This window comes from Teleopsis dalmanni, chromosome 1 (genome assembly GCF_002237135.1).
Source record: "Teleopsis dalmanni isolate 2A chromosome 1, ASM223713v2, whole genome shotgun sequence".
Lineage (NCBI taxonomy): Eukaryota > Metazoa > Arthropoda > Insecta > Diptera > Diopsidae > Teleopsis > Teleopsis dalmanni.
This window is the reverse complement of record NC_051846.1, coordinates 64,102,425-64,125,020: the sequence shown is the minus strand read 5'-3', so window position 1 is coordinate 64,125,020 and position 22,596 is coordinate 64,102,425. Positions and strand designations below refer to the sequence as shown.

Below are 22,596 nucleotides of genomic sequence, written 5' to 3'. Positions count from 1 at the left end.
AAAATCTTCTTTGGTATGAAGCAAAAACGACTGAAGCGACGTCGGCAGAGTTTTGAGTGATTTGGGTACCCATTAGTAGATACCTAGAACAAAAATTAATTTCTATGGCATTGTGACTCTATAATATTTTTACTCAATGGTAAAAGTGAAAGGCGTTGCACCATTGAGTATAAATATTATAGAGTAGGAATCTCGTACAAGCAAATTTTTGTATGAGGTTGCTGCTGCTGGCAACCTTTTTGCACTCAAAAAACACTCCATTCTCTTCATGTCTTGTTTTCTGAATTGCTTTGGAAATTAAAGTAAAGGGCAAAACGATTCTCTCAAATAACTCTTTTCGTCGTTTGTTATATTGATCAGTGCTTCTGCGAATTTATTAGGAAGGTATATGTAGGAAAAAATATTACTCTAGTCTTTTTGTGTGCTTTCATATTGCATGTGCACTTTACTAGCATACATACAGTAACGAACAAAATTATTGGCACGTAAGCAAATTGAACTATTAAAAATCGCATTATTAACAGGATAAAAATAGTGCAAAAGTTCACTTTGCTTGCTGTGCCAATAATTTTGTTCATCACTGTATATGTTTACATATTTCTTTTCTATTTCTCAGCATGTAGGTATGTTTGTATTAATTTTGCATCCAATATTAAGAAATTGTAAGCGTAAAAAGAAGTTTAGTTTTTTTTTGTTTCATATCAGAAACAATGCTACTATTATTTTTATTGTTTTGATTCTGATTTAAAACTGTTTTTAAAAATATGTATGTATATGTAAAGGCTTACTAACCCAGTAGCAGAATACTCAAGGCCTTGTCAAAAAAAGGATTTTTAAAAGCACTCCATCAGAAGGTGTAATGAAATTCACATGCCTTTTGTTAAAGTACTTTAAAAAGGCCTTTACTAAGAAGGTAAAAGAGTTGATGCGCATTGCGTACACGCAAGCGGTGTTCAAATCATATTTGTATGTTTTGTTTTTATACTTACTTATAAGTAAGTAAGTTTTTTTTTTACTTATAAGTATATCTGTTTTTTTTTCGTTTTAGCCTACCTTTGCTTTATTTCGTTGTAGTCTAGACTAATGTCTCTTCTTTGTTAAGTTAAATTATTGCAAGTTATGAAATTCTAACAACATTAGTCCATTCGTGAATTCGAAAGTAAGCTGATCGCGAGTGAAATAATTTATAAATAGTGCTTATTAAAAGTAATTAAAATATATAAACTATTTAAATAATTAAATAAACTAATTAAAATAAATGAAAAGACAACTGAACCATAAATATTAAATAATAGTGCCAAACCGTGGAAAATTGTACGTAAAAATTGTAACAAAACAATTGTAAGTATACTTTTATACCTGTATGGAATTATATTTAAAGTTGTCATTAGTGCATATTTTTTTGTTAGTATTTTTGTTTAATTTTAAAATTAACATATACATTGTCTAATATTGCATTATATTACAGAAGTTGCAGGTACTGAAGTCCTAAGTGAAGAAAATTATAGGAATGACATAAAAAAGGGTTTCAAGGTTACAAAAAACAGCAAGTTATGAAATATAACAGATATTATAGAGAGGCATGCATCAAAAAAAAATCAACAAAAGACATTAACTAGATATAGTTATAAATAGTTTTACAATATTTTTAGTTTAATAATGTTAATTTAAGTTTAAATAAATATAGATATATATATATATAATAAATATCTATATATAATAAATATATATAGTTATAGATAGTTTTATAGTGTTATTAGTTTAAAAAATGTAAATATTATTTAATTTATAATAATGTTAATTTAAGTTTAAATAAATTTTAGGTATAGTTATAGATAGTTTCATAATATTATTAGTTTAAAAAATGTTAATATTATTTCATTTATAATCATGTTAATAATTTTAATTTAAATAAATTTTATTATAATATAAAAGATATTGGAATTTTAATAAATATAATTAATTACAAATATATGCATTTTTTAAGTGCTTTATAAAGGCGTTTTCTACAGAGCGAGTGTGTAAGGCCTTTCTCAGAATTTGTGTTGCAGTGCTTTTTAAAGGCCTTTTCTTCACAGCGAGTGTGTAAGGCCTCCGATATTGGCTCATCCAGAACAAAAAAGAAATAGTAAAAAATACAAGAGTGTAAGTACTACTTACTGCAGAAAAAGGCCTTTAAAAAGGCCTTTTTACTCCTTATTTCTGCTACTGGGAATTGCTTCAGTATATACATATGTATGTATGTATATATTATGAGCTTCATGTGTTAATAAATAAATAAATAAAAAGAATAAATATAAAAATGTTTAACCAATTCTGATGGTGCAGTTACAACCTCATCTTCTTTCCGTATTTGGGGCCAAAAATCTATTTCTCTACGTATATTATATATACGTATATATGTATATATATATATATATGGGAATGTAAGGAATATATGAGAATAAACCCAAAATTATTAGTTTTAATTCATTAAAAAAAACATGAGTAGCCTTTATTTCTAGGAAGTTCTGAAACAAAAATAATAATATGTTCATATGCCTATGCCTATGACCATAAAATAGAATATATTCCTCTATTTAAATTTGGTGCTGAAAAGTGATATTTAGTTTCAATGAAATAAAAATACACAAGGGTACAAAATAGAGTACAAGGAAACAAAATCATAACAAAAAACTTACATGCACGTGCTCACTATGTTATAGAGCGTTGTAGAGAAATTCATTGTGCTCTCTATTTCATGTAACATTGTTACCCGCGCCCCCACAGGTCTACTTAGCAAATTGAGTTTGTTTTCAGATTTCTACTCTATAATATTTATACTCAATGCTTAACATGATTTACTTTGCACTTTGCAAATAAAAATTTCATTGCAAAGTCTTTGCATAAAATGCAAAGCAAAGCGTTCCACCAAAAAATTAGATCACTTTCATTTTGTATTGGTTTTTTTTTTTGTTTGTTTGATATTTTGATGCTATGAGTACATGATTTATGCATAGTATGTCCTTTTCATAATTTACTTTTCATTGAAAAGTGCATTGGTGCAACGGTTTGCCTTTTTGAGTGTTTTCAAAACTTTGCATAACTCAATTCTCAAATTAATGCTTTATGTTTTCAATGAGAGAAAAATGCTGAATAACTCATAATAATTTTCAAAGTGCATAGTGAAATGTGTTGGTGCAACAGGGCCCAGTTCTTTAGCTGTTATTGTTGTTAGTATGTTTTTCTGTGATTTTTAAAAGAATGGAGAAAATAGAAAGGTCAAGTCGCCATTTATTTTTGTGCTTTCATCAAATAATAAGGTTGTAAATTAATTATACTGTACAAGTTGTTCTTTCTACTTTACTCGTCCTTTATATGTATATATATCCACTTTATTAACTTCATTACATCATAGACTTAAAACCTGTATTCATTATCTGATTTTTGGAAAGTCGGTACTTAAACTGTTGTTCGCTATTAATATTAATATTTAAGAAAGTTATACGGAAGGAATAGGCAAGTTATCAAGTCTCGTCTCCTAAAACACATTACAATAATTATTGTATCTATTGTTGTCTGTCCTAAGCAAACAACGAAGTATTATCTATTGAACCTATATTATCTATTGTATTAAACAGGTAATTGAAAATAACTAAATATTGTAACTAAAAATATTATTATCGTTGTTCGGCCTGACCAAACAACGAATTATCTTTTCAGGATTCGATACTTCGAATCATTTCTATAAATATAAGCGAAGATGTTAGATATAAGTTAGTCTTAAGAAATATTTTAAATAAAGTGGTAGCAGAAACTATAAAGGAAAAATTCAATTTTTCATTCGCGAGAGAAAACACTGAAAAATACAAGTAAGTGATGCGAGTGGAGAATAACGTGGCTTTGAGAAAAAATTAATACCGAAACTAACAAGGAAGTACGTGGGTATTGCGATTTTTGTTTATCAAAGTATCAATATTTTGAAAATTAAATTATTAAAACATTAAAAGCGAATAATACGAATTAAAACATTGTTTAATATCGGTTATTAATTGGTGAATCGTAGCTGCTAATATTATAGTGATGTAATTATTAAAAAATTGATCAAGATTACTTAAGCGGTCAGAACAAAAAACAAAAGAGCAGAAAAATTAAACCTAAATTCGGAAGAAGCCGAAACAGAAGCCTTAAAACTAAACTCAGAAGAAGCCTTAAAACTAAACTCAGAAGAAGCAAATGCATTAAAACTAAACTTAAAAGAGGAAGAAGACAAAGTGAAAGAATCATCAACTAGAAGCAGAAGATATTTTATAAATAAGTCAAAGAATCAATTTTTTTTGAAAAGAAGTATAAATAAATTTATAATTATTTATTAAATTTGTAAAATATGAAAATTTTTTTAAGTAGATAAGATTATTATAACATCAAATCAAGTAAAATCTTTTTTTTCTGTTACTGTTATCAACTTTTTAAGGAAACATTTCATTTTTTTGAAATATTATTGTGGAAAGGGGATAAAACCATTTCTTTTATTTTTCCATTTTACTAAGCTTAGAAACTGGAAAATCTGTTGAAGAATTTTGCCAAAATTACCCTCGAAAATAATACTTTGACGCAGAACTTAATAAGTCGGCTTGGAGCTGCAGACACAGCCTCTCTTAGAGATGAGATTGATTCGCTAAAAACGCAGGTTTCTGTAGTAAATGTTCCCAAAGTAGAAGAATACGATACTGAAGTAATAAACAACAGTATAACATGTAATGAGACCTTAGACATAATAAAATCACTCCCTTTAGCGGAAGAAATAGTTATGTTAGTTAGCGAGCCGCAGACATAGATTCAATGAGCTTGTACAATAGAGGTAGTAGGAAGTATTTCGGTGCATTAACTATTTTAAGAATGAAAATGATAGGCGAGGCATACGATACCCTTTCAAATCACGGCACTTATCTAAATATGGATGCCATTATTGCTCGGCTTGATTTCGCCGAGACCAATGAATAATTCGAACCACTATCAAAACCAGAACAACACACAAAGGAGATACGATCACACACCTAGGAACACATTCCAAAATAATTTAAGATTCGCTAAGGCATATATGAATAATCAAAATCAAATTCAAGAATCTGTTGTACTAATGGAAGTGGATCCATCTGTATCCAACCAACTCCAAACAACCAACAGTTATCAAATATCTAATAGGAAGCTGGAACAACTCAAATAAAAACTCGAATTCTTTTATGAAGGGATCGAGATATCATAATGATCAAACTCAAAAAAGAGTTTGTGAAAGTGTTCATAGTAGGCAATCGTCACCAAAAGCTCAACGGATAAACAATATTTCTGAGAATCATTTTTTAGGCCAATGGGAGTACTGGAGCTCCCCTATATACAATTAACAGATTTTATTAATCTTTAAAATATTGTTAGACTCAGGTGCAACAGCATCATATATTAAGCACGGAATGTACAAGAATAAAAATCAATCACCAATATTTAAAAGAGTGAGAACTGTAAATGGGTACAGTACAATAATATGTTGTCACTCTATTACCTTACTTGGAGTGCAAGAAAGATATTTTGAAATTGAGAATTAAGAGGCAGATATACACATAGGATATAATATTTTAAAAAGAATAAATGCTGTTGTAGATTTAGGAAACAATGAATTAAGATATAACGGAAAAACTGATAAATATACATAGATTCGAACAAACATAAACAAAAAAAAACACATGATAATAGTAAGTAAATATCTTGACTCACTGAAAAAGACGAAACTGACGAAGAAATAAATAGTACTTTCTTGAAAATAGAATTTGTTAAAACAGTAGTCAGTAAACTTTCAGATAATGAAAACCTTATGAACATATTGGAACAGGAAGATCATACTGAATTAGCTAGAAAAATTCCCGGTGTGAATAATAGGATAACAAACAAAGAAGAGGCACAAAAAATAGTGAGATACAAAAACAACATAATAAGTCAAATACAATTAACGCATTCAGAAATAAATACAAGATTTAGAACGGACGTTAGAGCAGAAATTATAACTAACTTAGACACTCCTATTTGGAGCAAGCAATATCCTTATCCTCTCTCTTGTAACAATTACGTAAATGACGAAATAGCTAGAATGCGGGAAAATGGAATCATAAGAAAAAGCAAAAGTCTATATAATTTTCCGATATGAATCGTTCCTCAAAAAGGAAATAACGAAGATGGAACTAGTAAACATAGGCTGGTTATAAAAAGATAAATGAACATACCATAGCGGATACATACCCAATACCACACCCTAATATAATCCCGTCAAATCTAGGGAATTCTAGATATTTTTCAACAATCAACCTAGAGTCAGGATTTCATCAAATTCTGATGAGAAAAAATGATATTGAAAAACTGCTTTCTCAATTAACAATGGAAAGTATGAATTTACAAGGATGCCTTTCGGTTTGTAGAATGCACCTGGCATATTTTAAAGGGCAATGGATGACATATTAAGAGTTTTAACTCGTTTTATAGGGAAAACATGTCATGTATATTTGGATGACATTATTGTCTATTCTAATAGCTTAGAAGAGTATTCTAAAGAACTACAATCAATCATAATAATAATAAAGGACTCACATATGAAAATATCATAGGAAAAATCTAAATTATTCCAAACAGAAGTTAAATTTTTAGGGTATATACTATATACTATATAGTATCTCACGAAGTTATTAAAACCGATCCAGTAAAAAACAGAGCAAACATATTCCCCATCCCCAAAACGTTAAAGAAATTAAGAAGTTTATTTATCGGGAACTTCAAAAAATACTTCTAGAAAAATTGTAATTAATTTGGATAAAGAATTAAAAAGACATTTGACTACCCAAATAGAAATAATTCAACCTGATATTTTGAGTCGAAAGGCTCAGCCTATGAAGAACGTTCTTGGTTTATATTCCATAAAGCATGCCTAAAAGTAGGCAGTATCGTTTGTAGCTTGGACCAAAGAATCTAGAGTACAAAGAAGTGCCACGCTCATAGAAACGAAATTCCCACTTTATTTAGCTGGTGGATTTATAATAAATCCACCCAACCTCATGCAACAATGTTCGATCGAATCACAACTGGTATGATGTTCAGTTCAAACTCATTGCAACCCACAATTGTTTCTACACGCCTGTTTCTTTTGCCTTTCTTGTTTTTATTTTTCTATTTTATTAATATACACTGATTAGTAGCGAAGTGAATGGTAAAGAAATCCCTGAAACAAGTTTTCCATATAATTTGTTGCTTTATCTTCTTGTACTGGAAAGCCCCATATCATAGGAATTTTCGCATGGACAACATTTAAATATAAAACTTCATAGAATGGAAAAATCTGATTTGAAACATAAATAAATTTGTAATGTATTTTAACACTACAATTCATACCAATAGTAATTTTGTTTTTGTTTTATACTATTAAATTCAAAAACTTATCAAATGTACACAATTTTGATTTCGTCACTGAAATGCTGTTTGATCGCTTGAACATTTTAAAGCGAACAAACATACAAACATGCGTATAATGTAATACATAGGGTTGCATGTATGATTGAATACGTATATAGAAGGGATTTTGACAGCCTTATTCGACTCACATATAGGTTTGAACTGAACATCATACCAGTTGTGACTCGATCGAACATTGTTGCATGAGGTTGGGTGTATTTATTATAAATCCACCAGCAAAAAAAGATGGTATTTCGTTTGTATGAGCGTGGCGCTTCTTTGTACTCTAGATTCTTTGCTTGGACAATAGTAGTAACCAATGTCAGCTCGTCAGCTCGTCGGTAAGAAATTTTGATTTTCGGTTATCTGTTAATTGTGGCAAGCTGAAAGCGACACTGAAAAAAATAATTAAAAAAAGTTGCAATAATATCGAGTGCAACTTAAGTTATTGACGTTTTTGCGAATTACGCAAAAACTATTTAATAATAATTAAAGTAAGGTAATTTGGGTACCTTGAAATTTCGGCATCTAGCATAAGTAAGACCTTTAGACATTTTTGTTTAAAAGACGGTAAACAATAGTTTAAGGTGGCAGATGTGTTCTGTGAGTGAACTTGAGCGCTGTAGAGCCATTGGGCAAATATATATTAAAAAATTGAATATGTGATTTAAAAACAAATAACAGAAACATATGTTGAAAATTTGATTAAGTGACAATGTATGTCAATAGAAACAAATAAGGATATTTGAATGACTAAAATAATATAAATGTATGTTGTAAATTTGATTAAATGGAAATATATGATAATAGAAATAAATAAAAAATATTTGAATCGCTTTAATTTAACACAAAACTTGTGCATTTTTTCTGAATGCGTTACTAGGGTGGCTCAGAAAAACTAAAATACGATTTTTAATGAGCGCACCCCCTAGAAATATGCCATTGACCTTAAAAATGATATTCCCAAAGTTTTGGAACAATAGGATTAAAAATGACGTTGCGCCACTCGAGCAAAGTTGGGTTTTCAGTACAAAAAACAGAAATTTTTCAATTCGAGGTGATTTTTTATCTTTGTTACTTGTTTCAACAGTTATTAATATATACTCATTTGATAGATAATTAAAATATATTTTTAATAAGATACGGATGAGCAAAATCGGTTAAAAATTATGCGCAAAACACAATAATTAGTTGGGCGACTGTGCTCTGTTTTCTATTTCATAACTTTTAGATGGCTTGCACAATTACGTAATAGGTATATGCTACGATTTAGTTAATTATTTATAAAAAATTATAATTTCAAAAAAATTTTTTTTTTCAGTAATTAATATATTGTGTTTGTTATGTTTTATAACATAAATCTGACTATGTATCTATGGACAATTTTTATGATAATGTTCGACTACTTGCAGAACATATTGTTTTTCCTCTTCATATTTTGTCAAAATCGAATTATAATCCATCATAAGCCTAATTTCTCTTTCTATACAATCATTTATCATATGAAGTCTGGCACAGAATTCAAGAATTCTCTATAATCTTGCGTCTCCATCCATGGCGAAGGATCGAAACTGATAAAACTATTAGATAGGCAAAAACGATCCAAGAAATTTGTTATTTCGTCGGTCACAAAATCAATAAGGTTCTTTGAGGAAAATAACTTCATTAGTGGGTTCCCACTCTTTATCTAACCAGAGATAGCTGAGAGCTTGGATCTATGACCGGTAACTCTACAGTTACTATCTGTGCAGATGGCTCAAATATGGAAGGCGGTACGGGAGCAGGTATCTTCTCGAAAGATATGCAGATAAGACAGTGCTACCGAATCCCTGCTGCTTACAGCGTCTTTCACGGCGAGATATACGCTATCGAAAAAGAGGTCAACAATATACAACAAAGTACAATTCGTCCTTCGAATATCACAATTTTTGTAGATAGGCCGCACTGAAAGCAATTGAATTTAAATTCCAAGATAGTATTAAAATGTCGCGATTCACTGATGGGCATCAAACATCATAAGGTCTCTCTTTGCTGGACATAATACATTTCGAATACTTGTACATAGCAATATTGAAGGGAACGAACTAGCAGATGAGATGGCCAAAAGAGGTTCTGAACTGCATACAGAAGAGGCTGACCTCTCAATACATACACCGATATGTAAACTGTATAGGATAATAGAGGAAATCAATACGGTGACTAACAATTTATAAACTAACCGCGAAGACTGTAAGGTCGCTAGAATCTTATGGCCTAAGTTGGACAAAAATAAAACGAAAAGCATTTTAGGCTTCAACAAACCTGCAGTTCGTGTGCTTTTTGGTGTACTAAAGGGGCACTGTGCCATTGCGCCGATGCTCCAACGGTTGCGAGTTCCAACAAGTTGATTATGCAGAAGTTGCTAAGATGAAGAGGAGGTAAAATCTATCAACCACTTCCTGCGTCTCTGTCAAGGACTTCAAATAAGGCTACTTTAACGTCTTGGGGATCCTTATTTTACTGGCGTGGAAGAGATAACGAAAGCAAACTTATCGGATCTAATCAACTTCATCTAGAAAGCCAAATGGTTTAACAAGGATAACAAAGATCAGCAACTCGCATCTCCAGGTAAAATTTTTTGAGGGCATCCCAATGGGCAATATATGTCTCCGAGTAGAAGTGCTGACAACTGTCAGCACGTGCTTTCCGAACATAACCTTACCTAGTATGGGTTAAAATTTTCACACATATGCTCACCATAAAAATGTATATATCTCGTACAAATCATCCGAGTTATATGTAAATTGATCTCTTAAAATAAACATTTTTAGTAAGTACATGATTTTCGCCATCCATCGAGAATCTTTGATGGCACCTGGGCGCCACAGGAATCGTTCTGTCTGCGTTATCCCAATTTTGTTGAACTGTGACTAAAGATTCAGCTTCCATTTTGAGACAAATTTCTTCATCGAATTCGTTCTAATTAAAATCAATGAAACTTTCAGCCGCTCTTGCTTCGTTTGCTAAAAGGATATTAACTTCAGTCATATTCCCTGTACGACCATTTTCTCTTTACTTACCAAATAATTCTTGTTTTGACTACGTTCTCAATTCTACTTATATGTCTATATAAATTATTAAGTAGAAATGTATTATTTTTATTTTTTATTTATGTTTCTTCCGTTTCTTGTAAACATTTGCGATTGCATTGTGCATGCCAGCTAAAAGTTATGAAATAGAAAACAGAGCACAGTCGCTCAACTAATTATTGTGTTTTGCGCATAATTTTTAACCGATTTTGCTCATTCGTATCAAACAAAGATAAAAAATCACCTCGAATTGAAAAATTTCTGTTTTTTGTACTGAAAACCCAACTTTGCTCGAGTGGCGCAACGTCATTTTTAATCCTATTGTTCCAAAACTTTGGGAATATCATTTTTAAGGTCAATGGCATATTCCTAGGGGGTGCGCTCATTCAAAACTTAATTTTCAATTTTCCCCCTTATAACGTGAGCCACCCTAATGCGTTACTGTTATACAGTGGAATCGAATTAGCAGTTAAGCAACTTTGTGTTCTAAAAGAACATTGATTATTATCATCGTTAGCTTGTCTCAGGAGCAAGCAAATGGCCGGTCCTTTCTTTTTAAGACTATTGCTCAATTCAACAATAACAATAGCTAAATAAACAAAAAGGAAAAACACAGGTGTTTCTTTATATACATTCAGGATACACAACACTGATTACACAAAAAAATTTATTCATACAACCCATGCATCAAACATAGCCTTAGGAGCTGTTTTAGAACTTTCAACAAAATTGAACGTAATTATGCAACCAACGAAAAAGAGTTATATTTCATTATATGGTCATTACAAAATTTGAGAAATTACCTATACGGAGTTTAAGATTTGGAAATACATACAGACCTTCAATCGTTATCATTTGCCGTTTCAGCACGAAAGCCCAATTCAAAAATGAAACGCTGGCACGCTTTTATAGAGGAATTCTCTCCAAAAATTATAGCAATGTCGTCGCAGACGCTTTATCAAGAATACACTTGCATAATATGACTAATAAAAAAAATAGTTCTACTACTGATACTCAACGCTCAGCAGCTACCATGAAACAATTCATGAAACCAAAAAACCTCTTAATCAATTTTGGCAACAATTATTGATTGCCAGAAATAAATTCATAATTCACGAATCTCTGAACATTTTCGAAAATACTAGACATTTAATCGAATATGACGCCATAGAAAATTTGATAATAATACTGAAGGAACATTTACGAACAAATATACTGACAGGGATACACACTTGAGGATCGTTACGTGCTTTGTATTTAATTCAACCAAAGGTTTTATGCTTTGGCGTTTCTTGTGTTGTTTACAAATGTGTTTTTGACATTTGTTTTAAGTTTTTTAAGTTTAAGTCAACTTTAGGTATTTCAGTAGCTCCAGTGCACCGCCAATTCAGTTTTAACACATTAAGTATCAGGCATGTTCAAACTTGAAATTTTATGGTGAAATTTTCAGAAAGGTCTTATTTTACGTTCAAAAAATTCCCTGCAAAATTTAATTTTTTTTTGAAAAGTAGTTTTCCGGAAAAGTGCTGTGTGGTCAACCACACGCTGGGCCCCATAGCACATTTTTCTCTATTCGATAGAACAAACATTTTTATATGAGTTTTGTTCGCAAATATGATATTTAGTTACTTTTATGATTAAGTATCCATCATTGTAAGTTGTATAAAGTACAAGTAAGTACAAAATTCAATGTTTATGACCATTTAAATGGCACTTTTCATATATAAACACGGTGGCTTTGGTAAATTTCCCGGAAGATAAACATCTTCTGCAGCATTGTGACTTTTGTTTTTCAAATCATCGTATGCGGTAGCTTTTGTAATGAACATTGAGTTCATTGATGGAAGACGAAGGTTTCTGGCAATGAAGTTCTTGAAATCTAACTGAGGCATCGGTTTTGTGTTGGTAGAAGCAGCGACAAAGCAATTTAGTTTCCAAGCGTTTACTACAGCGCTATCTAAACACTGTACCTATAATGGCCACCACCTCATTTTGCTTCTATTCCCGATACGATAGTTAACAACTCCATTGTCATATAAATCAGCGCCGCCCATGTGTCGGTTGTAGCTATTGATAACTTGGGACACCAACCTTTTTTTTTTCTCTGCTATTGCGTTGCACGTTTACTATGGGTTCAACGGAATCATATGTATGTTGCAATGGATACTCACAATGGCTTAATAATTTCTTTACAACTAATGCACCGATTTCGAACTGTTTGTTCTATTTGTCAGTTGCACAGTATGGCAGAATCTGGAAGATATATCTATTATCCAAAGAAAGGGTTCATAGCTTATAACCCAAACATATTGGTTTTACAAGTTCCAATGTGAATAGTTGCGACTCAGGCATTTCTACAATACCACTATAATCTTGTGCATTTGATTCGTATACACCGTCAATAGCACCTAAATACTATCTCAAAATTTGACACGCGGAATTCAAAAAAGGGAACAAAATTTTAAAGTCGCATGTAACGTTTGTTGATATTTCATCTTCGTCAATCATTTCATTGTCTGATTCACCAGCAACATTATCAGATGGCAAACATTATTATTCAATAGGTAGCAGAGTGTCTCTTGGCACTAATGAGTCATCTTCGCTCCAATTGTCAATAATATGCAATAGTTCCTGATTTCTTAGATATCTTCGGCACGACATTATAGTTTTATTTACAGTAAAAAATTGACGACAGAACTTTTAGCATGAACAAATGTAAGCCCTATATAGAACAATCAAATTCAGACTAACTCAACCAGCAATCAAATTTCAAAATAGACTTATTACTATTATGCGTAGTAAAAAACACAAGTTTAAGTTAATTAGAAAAGTATGATATTTATTAGAGAGATTACTCTCATTTTATTTCATTACCTAACGACAAACATTTATATGACATTGTTTCATCATTATATTGTTATGGAACCCAGCGTGTGGTTCACCAAACGTCTTATTTTCGCCGGCGTCTGGTGGCAAGTAACTGTTACTAAGGCGCCGGCAAAAATCACGAAAATTATATTTGGACTTTTATGAACACATATTATAACAAATATATTAGTTTTTATTTCTATTTGTTTTAATTTTCATTTAATTAAAAAAAGCATTTTTTTGGACACTTTTTGTTTCGGACCAGGTAAACTCATGAACAGATGAAAAAGTAACAAAAATAAAAAACATTAAATTAATTACTTTTATATATTTTTAAATAATTTTCAAATTTAACCGTGTCGTGTACCATAGCGAGGTACGAAATGGGTTAAAACAAAATCCACAATAATATGTAAGTGAAATTTAACAATAATGAGTCTTTTTTAAATCGATATTAGATTAATTTAAATTAATGTTATTTATAAAATATCATGGGTGTGAATTTATGTAGGTTCGAAATATGTGAATATTTCCATCCTTACAATATAAAACGGCAATGAAACGAAAACATTACATAAGAATAACGCAAAGTTATTTCAAAGATAAAATATAGAACAAAAAAAAATTTTTTTCACGCTATTACCGTTAAAAAAATTTTTTCTTTTTTAAAAACAAGGAGATATTAATTCATATTGTTCGCCAGCTTCACCCTTTATGTTGACATTTACCACTGTTGAGTTTTGAGTCACCTTCTCTTCATAATACCACTGCATCGTTAAGTGTTGTTTCTTGCCTTTAAGGCCTAACTGACTTGCAATTTTGGCATCTAATATAGTGATTGACGACCCTTCATTCACAAGTGCGAAAATATTCAGTTGTCCATTTGGACCTATAATTTTTATCGGAACCAATTTAAAGAGAAAACCGGAACATGGCTTGTCACAACTCAAAACCTGTTGAACTGATCCAGACGTAGGCGGCACTTGTTGGGACTCATGTAGCAATCTATTATGATTTTTACGGCAACCGTTTATACCGCAGGATCTTTTCATTCAGCACTGTATGACATTGTGTCCTTTCCGCAAACATGAAAAACACGAACGAAGCTGCTTCACCTTTACCCAACGCTGCTGAACATTTTTACTCAAAAACGCTTCACATGTAACTATCAGATGTGGGCCTGCACATTCAAAACACTTAACTTCCAGGTGATTTTCTTGTCCCATCTCATGGTTTTGTGCATACATAACTCGGCGCGTATAATTTTGAGTAGCTGGCATTGTAATTTTAGGCTTTTCGGCTTTTGATTGACACAATGGCTGTGGCAAAAGGCAAATTATTTTCGCAATCTCACTCAACCAAACACTAAATTGTTTTATTGTGGGATATTCCTTCAGAGTTGTAGCGTGACGCGCCCACTCGAATTGTTTACTAGGTGGCAGCTTATACACTAGTTGTTCTAATAATATTGGGTTGTTCAAGTGTTGCTCACACTTGGCTGATGACAAAAAGGCCACAAAATTTCGCACAAGAGAGGATAAGGCAATTAAACTATCAACGTTCCTCTCCATCACTCTCTCGAACTGTTGAATCTTGTCCAACTGGGACCGTATTAGTAAATCTAGGCGGCCAAAACGAAATTCAAGTTCTTTCATAACTGCAAGCACATTTGATGGGTATATTAACAGTGACTGAACGACATCCTTGGCTTCATGCATTAGGCATTCCTGTAGGTGCATTAAATTATGTCTGTTGGTATACTTAAACGTTTTGGTGGTGTCCTCAAAACTAGCACGAAAAAGTGGACACTGTTCGGCGTTACCGTTGAATTTTGGCAAATCATAAAGTCGGATGCCTTCGCCTCCTGAACATACGACTTTAGCAGTGCACCGTTCGTCTTCATCTTGATCTATCTTACCTATTTCATCTTTCTTTTCGTGCGTTACCGACTTATCGTTGGCAAGTTGTCCACGCAAATTACTTATGTCTTCCCGATTCGAAACTGTTTCAGCTCGAACTTCATTCACTGTTTGTTGTAGAGCTTGTATGGCTTTTAACACATCTTGCATTGATGTCTGCTCTTGACATCTTGACGATACTGGAGTCTCACATGACGATTTATTATTTCTGCGACTCATCTTTAATTTATTCACTTTGCCTTTTCCCGCGTTTTTCCCGGCGTCATATATAAACGAATGTTATTTTAACGGAAAGAAATGTGAAAACATGCAATCTGTTATGTAAATACCGAAAAATATTTTATTGACAAATAATTCTATTCTATTCGTTACAATTACTTCATTATTCATTTATTTTATATTATTTTACGCGCAACGTGAGGGTTTCACATTTGTGTGTCATTTCCGCATTTTCGTAAACTACTAAAATATAGAAATAATATCTCCATGTTTTAAAAAAAAAAATTTTTTAGCGGTAATAGTTTAATTTTAACTTTAATTTCACTTAATTTCATTTAATTATAAATATATAGAGAATATTTTATTTCAATACAAACTAAATATTATACAGTAATGTAAAATAAATATCTTTATACAAGAATATTATACAACTTAATGTAAACTTAAATTTTATATCAAATATATATAATAATTTTCTTCATCGAATTCGTTCTAATTAAAATCAATGAAACTTTCAGCCGCTCTTGCTTCGTTTGCTAAAAGGATATTAACTTCAGTCATATTCCCTGTACGACCATTTTCTCTTTACTTACCAAATAATTCTTGTTTTGACTACGTTCTCAATTCTACTTATATGTCTATATAAATTATTAAGTAGAAATGTATTATTTTTATTTTTTATTTATGTTTCTTCCGTTTCTTGTAAACATTTGCGATTGCATTGTGCATGCCAGCTAAAAGTTATGAAATAGAAAACAGAGCACAGTCGCTCAACTAATTATTGTGTTTTGCGCATAATTTTTAACCGATTTTGCTCATCCGTATCTTATTAAAAATATATTTTAATTATCTATCAAATGAGTATATATTAATAACTGTTGAAACAAGTAACAAAGATAAAAAATCACCTCGAATTGAAAAATTTCTGTTTTTTGTACTGAAAACCCAACTTTGCTCGAGTGGCGCAACGTCATTTTTAATCCTATTGTTCCAAAACTTTGGGAATATCATTTTTAAGGTCAATGGCATATTCCTAGGGGGTGCGCTCATTCAAAACTTCATTTTCAATTTTCCCCCTTATAACGTGAGCCACCCTAATGCGTTACTGTTATACAGTGGAATCGAATTAGCAGTTAAGCAACTTTGTGTTCTAAAAGAACATTGATTATTATCATCGTTAGCTTGTCTCAGGAGCAAGCAAATGGCCGGTCCTTTCTTTTTAAGACTATTGCTCAATTCAACAATAACAATAGCTAAATAAACAAAAAGGAAAAACACAGGTGTTTCTTTATATACATTCAGGATACACAACACTGATTACACAAAAAAATTTATTCATACAACCCATGCATCAAACATAGCCTTAGGAGCTGTTTTAGAACTTTCAACAAAATTGAACGTAATTATGCAACCAACGAAAAAGAGTTATATTTCATTATATGGTCATTACAAAATTTGAGAAATTACCTATACGGAGTTTAAGATTTGGAAATACATACAGACCTTCAATCGTTATCATTTGCCGTTTCAGCACGAAAGCCCAATTCAAAAATGAAACGCTGGCACGCTTTTATAGAGGAATTCTCTCCAAAAATTATAGCAATGTCGTCGCAGACGCTTTATCAAGAATACACTTGCATAATATGACTAATAAAAAAAATAGTTCTACTACTGATACTCAACGCTCAGCAGCTACCATGAAACAATTCATGAAACCAAAAAACCTCTTAATCAATTTTGGCAACAATTATTGATTGCCAGAAATAAATTCATAATTCACGAATCTCTGAACATTTTCGAAAATACTAGACATTTAATCGAATATGACGCCATAGAAAATTTGATAATAATACTGAAGGAACATTTACGAACAAATATACTGACAGGGATACACACTTGAGGATCGTTACGTGCTTTGTATTTAATTCAACCAAAGGTTTTATGCTTTGGCGTTTCTTGTGTTGTTTACAAATGTGTTTTTGACATTTGTTTTAAGTTTTTTAAGTTTAAGTCAACTTTAGGTATTTCAGTAGCTCCAGTGCACCGCCAATTCAGTTTTAACACATTAAGTATCAGGCATGTTCAAACTTGAAATTTTATGGTGAAATTTTCAGAAAGGTCTTATTTTACGTTCAAAAAATTCCCTGCAAAATTTAATTTTTTTTTGAAAAGTAGTTTTCCGGAAAAGTGCTGTGTGGTCAACCACACGCTGGGCCCCATAGCACATTTTTCTCTATTCGATAGAACAAACATTTTTATATGAGTTTTGTTCGCAAATATGATATTTAGTTACTTTTATGATTAAGTATCCATCATTGTAAGTTGTATAAAGTACAAGTAAGTACAAAATTCAATGTTTATGACCATTTAAATGGCACTTTTCATATATAAACACGGTGGCTTTGGTAAATTTCCCGGAAGATAAACATCTTCTGCAGCATTGTGACTTTTGTTTTTCAAATCATCGTATGCGGTAGCTTTTGTAATGAACATTGAGTTCATTGATGGAAGACGAAGGTTTCTGGCAATGAAGTTCTTGAAATCTAACTGAGGCATCGGTTTTGTGTTGGTAGAAGCAGCGACAAAGCAATTTAGTTTCCAAGCGTTTACTACAGCGCTATCTAAACACTGTACCTATAATGGCCACCACCTCATTTTGCTTCTATTCCCGATACGATAGTTAACAACTCCATTGTCATATAAATCAGCGCCGCCCATGTGTCGGTTGTAGCTATTGATAACTTGGGACACCAACCTTTTTTTTTTCTCTGCTATTGCGTTGCACGTTTACTATGGGTTCAACGGAATCATATGTATGTTGCAATGGATACTCACAATGGCTTAATAATTTCTTTACAACTAATGCACCGATTTCGAACTGTTTGTTCTATTTGTCAGTTGCACAGTATGGCAGAATCTGGAAGATATATCTATTATCCAAAGAAAGGGTTCATAGCTTATAACCCAAACATATTGGTTTTACAAGTTCCAATGTGAATAGTTGCGACTCAGGCATTTCTACAATACCACTATAATCTTGTGCATTTGATTCGTATACACCGTCAATAGCACCTAAATACTATCTCAAAATTTGACACGCGGAATTCAAAAAAGGGAACAAAATTTTAAAGTCGCATGTAACGTTTGTTGATATTTCATCTTCGTCAATCATTTCATTGTCTGATTCACCAGCAACATTATCAGATGGCAAACATTATTATTCAATAGGTAGCAGAGTGTCTCTTGGCACTAATGAGTCATCTTCGCTCCAATTGTCAATAATATGCAATAGTTCCTGATTTCTTAGATATCTTCGGCACGACATTATAGTTTTATTTACAGTAAAAAATTGACGACAGAACTTTTAGCATGAACAAATGTAAGCCCTATATAGAACAATCAAATTCAGACTAACTCAACCAGCAATCAAATTTCAAAATAGACTTATTACTATTATGCGTAGTAAAAAACACAAGTTTAAGTTAATTAGAAAAGTATGATATTTATTAGAGAGATTACTCTCATTTTATTTCATTACCTAACGACAAACATTTATATGACATTGTTTCATCATTATATTGTTATGGAACCCAGCGTGTGGTTCACCAAACGTCTTATTTTCGCCGGCGTCTGGTGGCAAGTAACTGTTACTAAGGCGCCGGCAAAAATCACGAAAATTATATTTGGACTTTTATGAACACATATTATAACAAATATATTAGTTTTTATTTCTATTTGTTTTAATTTTCATTTAATTAAAAAAAGCATTTTTTTGGACACTTTTTGTTTCGGACCAGGTAAACTCATGAACAGATGAAAAAGTAACAAAAATAAAAAACATTAAATTAATTACTTTTATATATTTTTAAATAATTTTCAAATTTAACCGTGTCGTGTACCATAGCGAGGTACGAAATGGGTTAAAACAAAATCCACAATAATATGTAAGTGAAATTTAACAATAATGAGTCTTTTTTAAATCGATATTAGATTAATTTAAATTAATGTTATTTATAAAATATCATGGGTGTGAATTTATGTAGGTTCGAAATATGTGAATATTTCCATCCTTACAATATAAAACGGCAATGAAACGAAAACATTACATAAGAATAACGCAAAGTTATTTCAAAGATAAAATATAGAACAAAAAAAAATTTTTTTCACGCTATTACCGTTAAAAAAATTTTTTCTTTTTTAAAAACAAGGAGATATTAATTCATATTGTTCGCCAGCTTCACCCTTTATGTTGACATTTACCACTGTTGAGTTTTGAGTCACCTTCTCTTCATCATACCACTGCATCGTTAAGTGTTGTTTCTTGCCTTTAAGGCCTAACTGACTTGCAATTTTGGCATCTAATATAGTGATTGACGACCCTTCATTCACAAGTGCGAAAATATTCAGTTGTCCATTTGGACCTATAATTTTTATCGGAACCAATTTAAAGAGAAAACCGGAACATGGCTTGTCACAACTCAAAACCTGTTGAACTGATCCAGACGTAGGCGGCACTTGTTGGGACTCATGTAGCAATCTATTATGATTTTTACGGCAACCGTTTATACCGCAGGATCTTTTCATTCAGCACTGTATGACATTGTGTCCTTTCCGCAAACATGAAAAACACGAACGAAGCTGCTTCACCTTTACCCAACGCTGCTGAACATTTTTACTCAAAAACGCTTCACATGTAACTATCAGATGTGGGCCTGCACATTCAAAACACTTAACTTCCAGGTGATTTTCTTGTCCCATCTCATGGTTTTGTGCATACATAACTCGGCGCGTATAATTTTGAGTAGCTGGCATTGTAATTTTAGGCTTTTCGGCTTTTGATTGACACAATGGCTGTGGCAAAAGGCAAATTATTTTCGCAATCTCACTCAACCAAACACTAAATTGTTTTATTGTGGGATATTCCTTCAGAGTTGTAGCGTGACGCGCCCACTCGAATTGTTTACTAGGTGGCAGCTTATACACTAGTTGTTCTAATAATATTGGGTTGTTCAAGTGTTGCTCACACTTGGCTGATGACAAAAAGGCCACAAAATTTCGCACAAGAGAGGATAAGGCAATTAAACTATCAACGTTCCTCTCCATCACTCTCTCGAACTGTTGAATCTTGTCCAACTGGGACCGTATTAGTAAATCTAGGCGGCCAAAACGAAATTCAAGTTCTTTCATAACTGCAAGCACATTTGATGGGTATATTAACAGTGACTGAACGACATCCTTGGCTTCATGCATTAGGCATTCCTGTAGGTGCATTAAATTATGTCTGTTGGTATACTTAAACGTTTTGGTGGTGTCCTCAAAACTAGCACGAAAAAGTGGACACTGTTCGGCGTTACCGTTGAATTTTGGCAAATCATAAAGTCGGATGCCTTCGCCTCCTGAACATACGACTTTAGCAGTGCACCGTTCGTCTTCATCTTGATCTATCTTACCTATTTCATCTTTCTTTTCGTGCGTTACCGACTTATCGTTGGCAAGTTGTCCACGCAAATTACTTATGTCTTCCCGATTCGAAACTGTTTCAGCTCGAACTTCATTCACTGTTTGTTGTAGAGCTTGTATGGCTTTTAACACATCTTGCATTGATGTCTGCTCTTGACATCTTGACGATACTGGAGTCTCACATGACGATTTATTATTTCTGCGACTCATCTTTAATTTATTCACTTTGCCTTTTCCCGCGTTTTTCCCGGCGTCATATATAAACGAATGTTATTTTAACGGAAAGAAATGTGAAAACATGCAATCTGTTATGTAAATACCGAAAAATATTTTATTGACAAATAATTCTATTCTATTCGTTACAATTACTTCATTATTCATTTATTTTATATTATTTTACGCGCAACGTGAGGGTTTCACATTTGTGTGTCATTTCCGCATTTTCGTAAACTACTAAAATATAGAAATAATATCTCCATGTTTTAAAAAAAAAAATTTTTTAGCGGTAATAGTTTAATTTTAACTTTAATTTCACTTAATTTCATTTAATTATAAATATATAGAGAATATTTTATTTCAATACAAACTAAATATTATACAGTAATGTAAAATAAATATCTTTATACAAGAATATTATACAACTTAATGTAAACTTAAATTTTATATCAAATATATATAATAATATTACTTAATACTTTACTATATTTTAGGAATAAACTAGGAGACCCCGCGAACTTCGTGCCGCTTAACAGTCAATGAATGTCATATTAAATTCAAGGTAAACTAAATTTAGAAATTTATTAACGTAATAAAATGAATACAAAAAATTTATTATGTTCAATAGTTTATTAGGATATTAATATACCTACAACCAATTATTTCAATAGTTTGTCAGTAAGAAGCACTCCGATTGATTCTCTTCAGTAAAGTACCTTCTGATATATTTTTTATTTTTTTTTTATCAGGCAGAACAAATAAAGCAGATGGTTTACCTACAGGTGAACATGCCACGTACAATTGACCATGAGAAAATATATATTTTCTAGATTCAGACCACAAACACTCAAGGATTGGCCTTGTGATTTATTTATCGTCATGGCGAATGCAAGCAGAATAGCAAATTGAATTCATTTAAACTCAAAGGGCGTATCGGTTAGGATCATTGGAATCCTCGGAATGAGAACTTTATCACTTTTGAATTTTCCTTTGAGTATCGTTGCATGAATCACATTGACTATCAGTTTTGTTATAACCAATCGCGTTTCATTGCATAGTTTTGGTTGGTTTCGATTTCGAATCATAATGACTACCGAACCAACCTTTAGTTGTAAATTGTGCGGTGGTAAACCAGGCACATCCAAGTTCAAAAATTTAGTTGGATAGTTGGTAGCTTCGTCTTCGTTTGTTACACAGTCAATAAATTTGAATATATGCAGAGTACCAACTATTTGATTTTGAATTACATAGTTTAAGTCATCCACATCTTTGTTCTTAGCCGCCAAAATTGCTCGCTCACTCAATCATTTGTTATTTTTATGATTATCAATAATGTTCGGAAATACTTCATTGATGAGACAAAATTGCAAAAATTTGAA

At 31.8% G+C, this 22,596-nt stretch overlaps 2 protein-coding genes across 2 annotated transcripts; both read right to left on the bottom strand.

Moving 5' to 3' along the window:
• Positions 1-14,455: 14,455 nt before the first annotated feature.
• On the bottom strand, positions 14,456-15,541 carry LOC119683016. Its single transcript, XM_038096612.1, has one exon. It carries the CDS (start codon positions 15,539-15,541, stop codon positions 14,456-14,458), a length of 1,086 nt encoding a protein of 361 aa, XP_037952540.1.
• A 4,584-nt stretch (positions 15,542-20,125) lies between these two features.
• Positions 20,126-21,211, bottom strand: LOC119683006. Its single transcript, XM_038096602.1, has one exon. The coding sequence runs from the start codon at positions 21,209-21,211 to the stop codon at positions 20,126-20,128; it is 1,086 nt and encodes a 361-aa protein (XP_037952530.1).
• Positions 21,212-22,596: the final 1,385 nt, after the last annotated feature.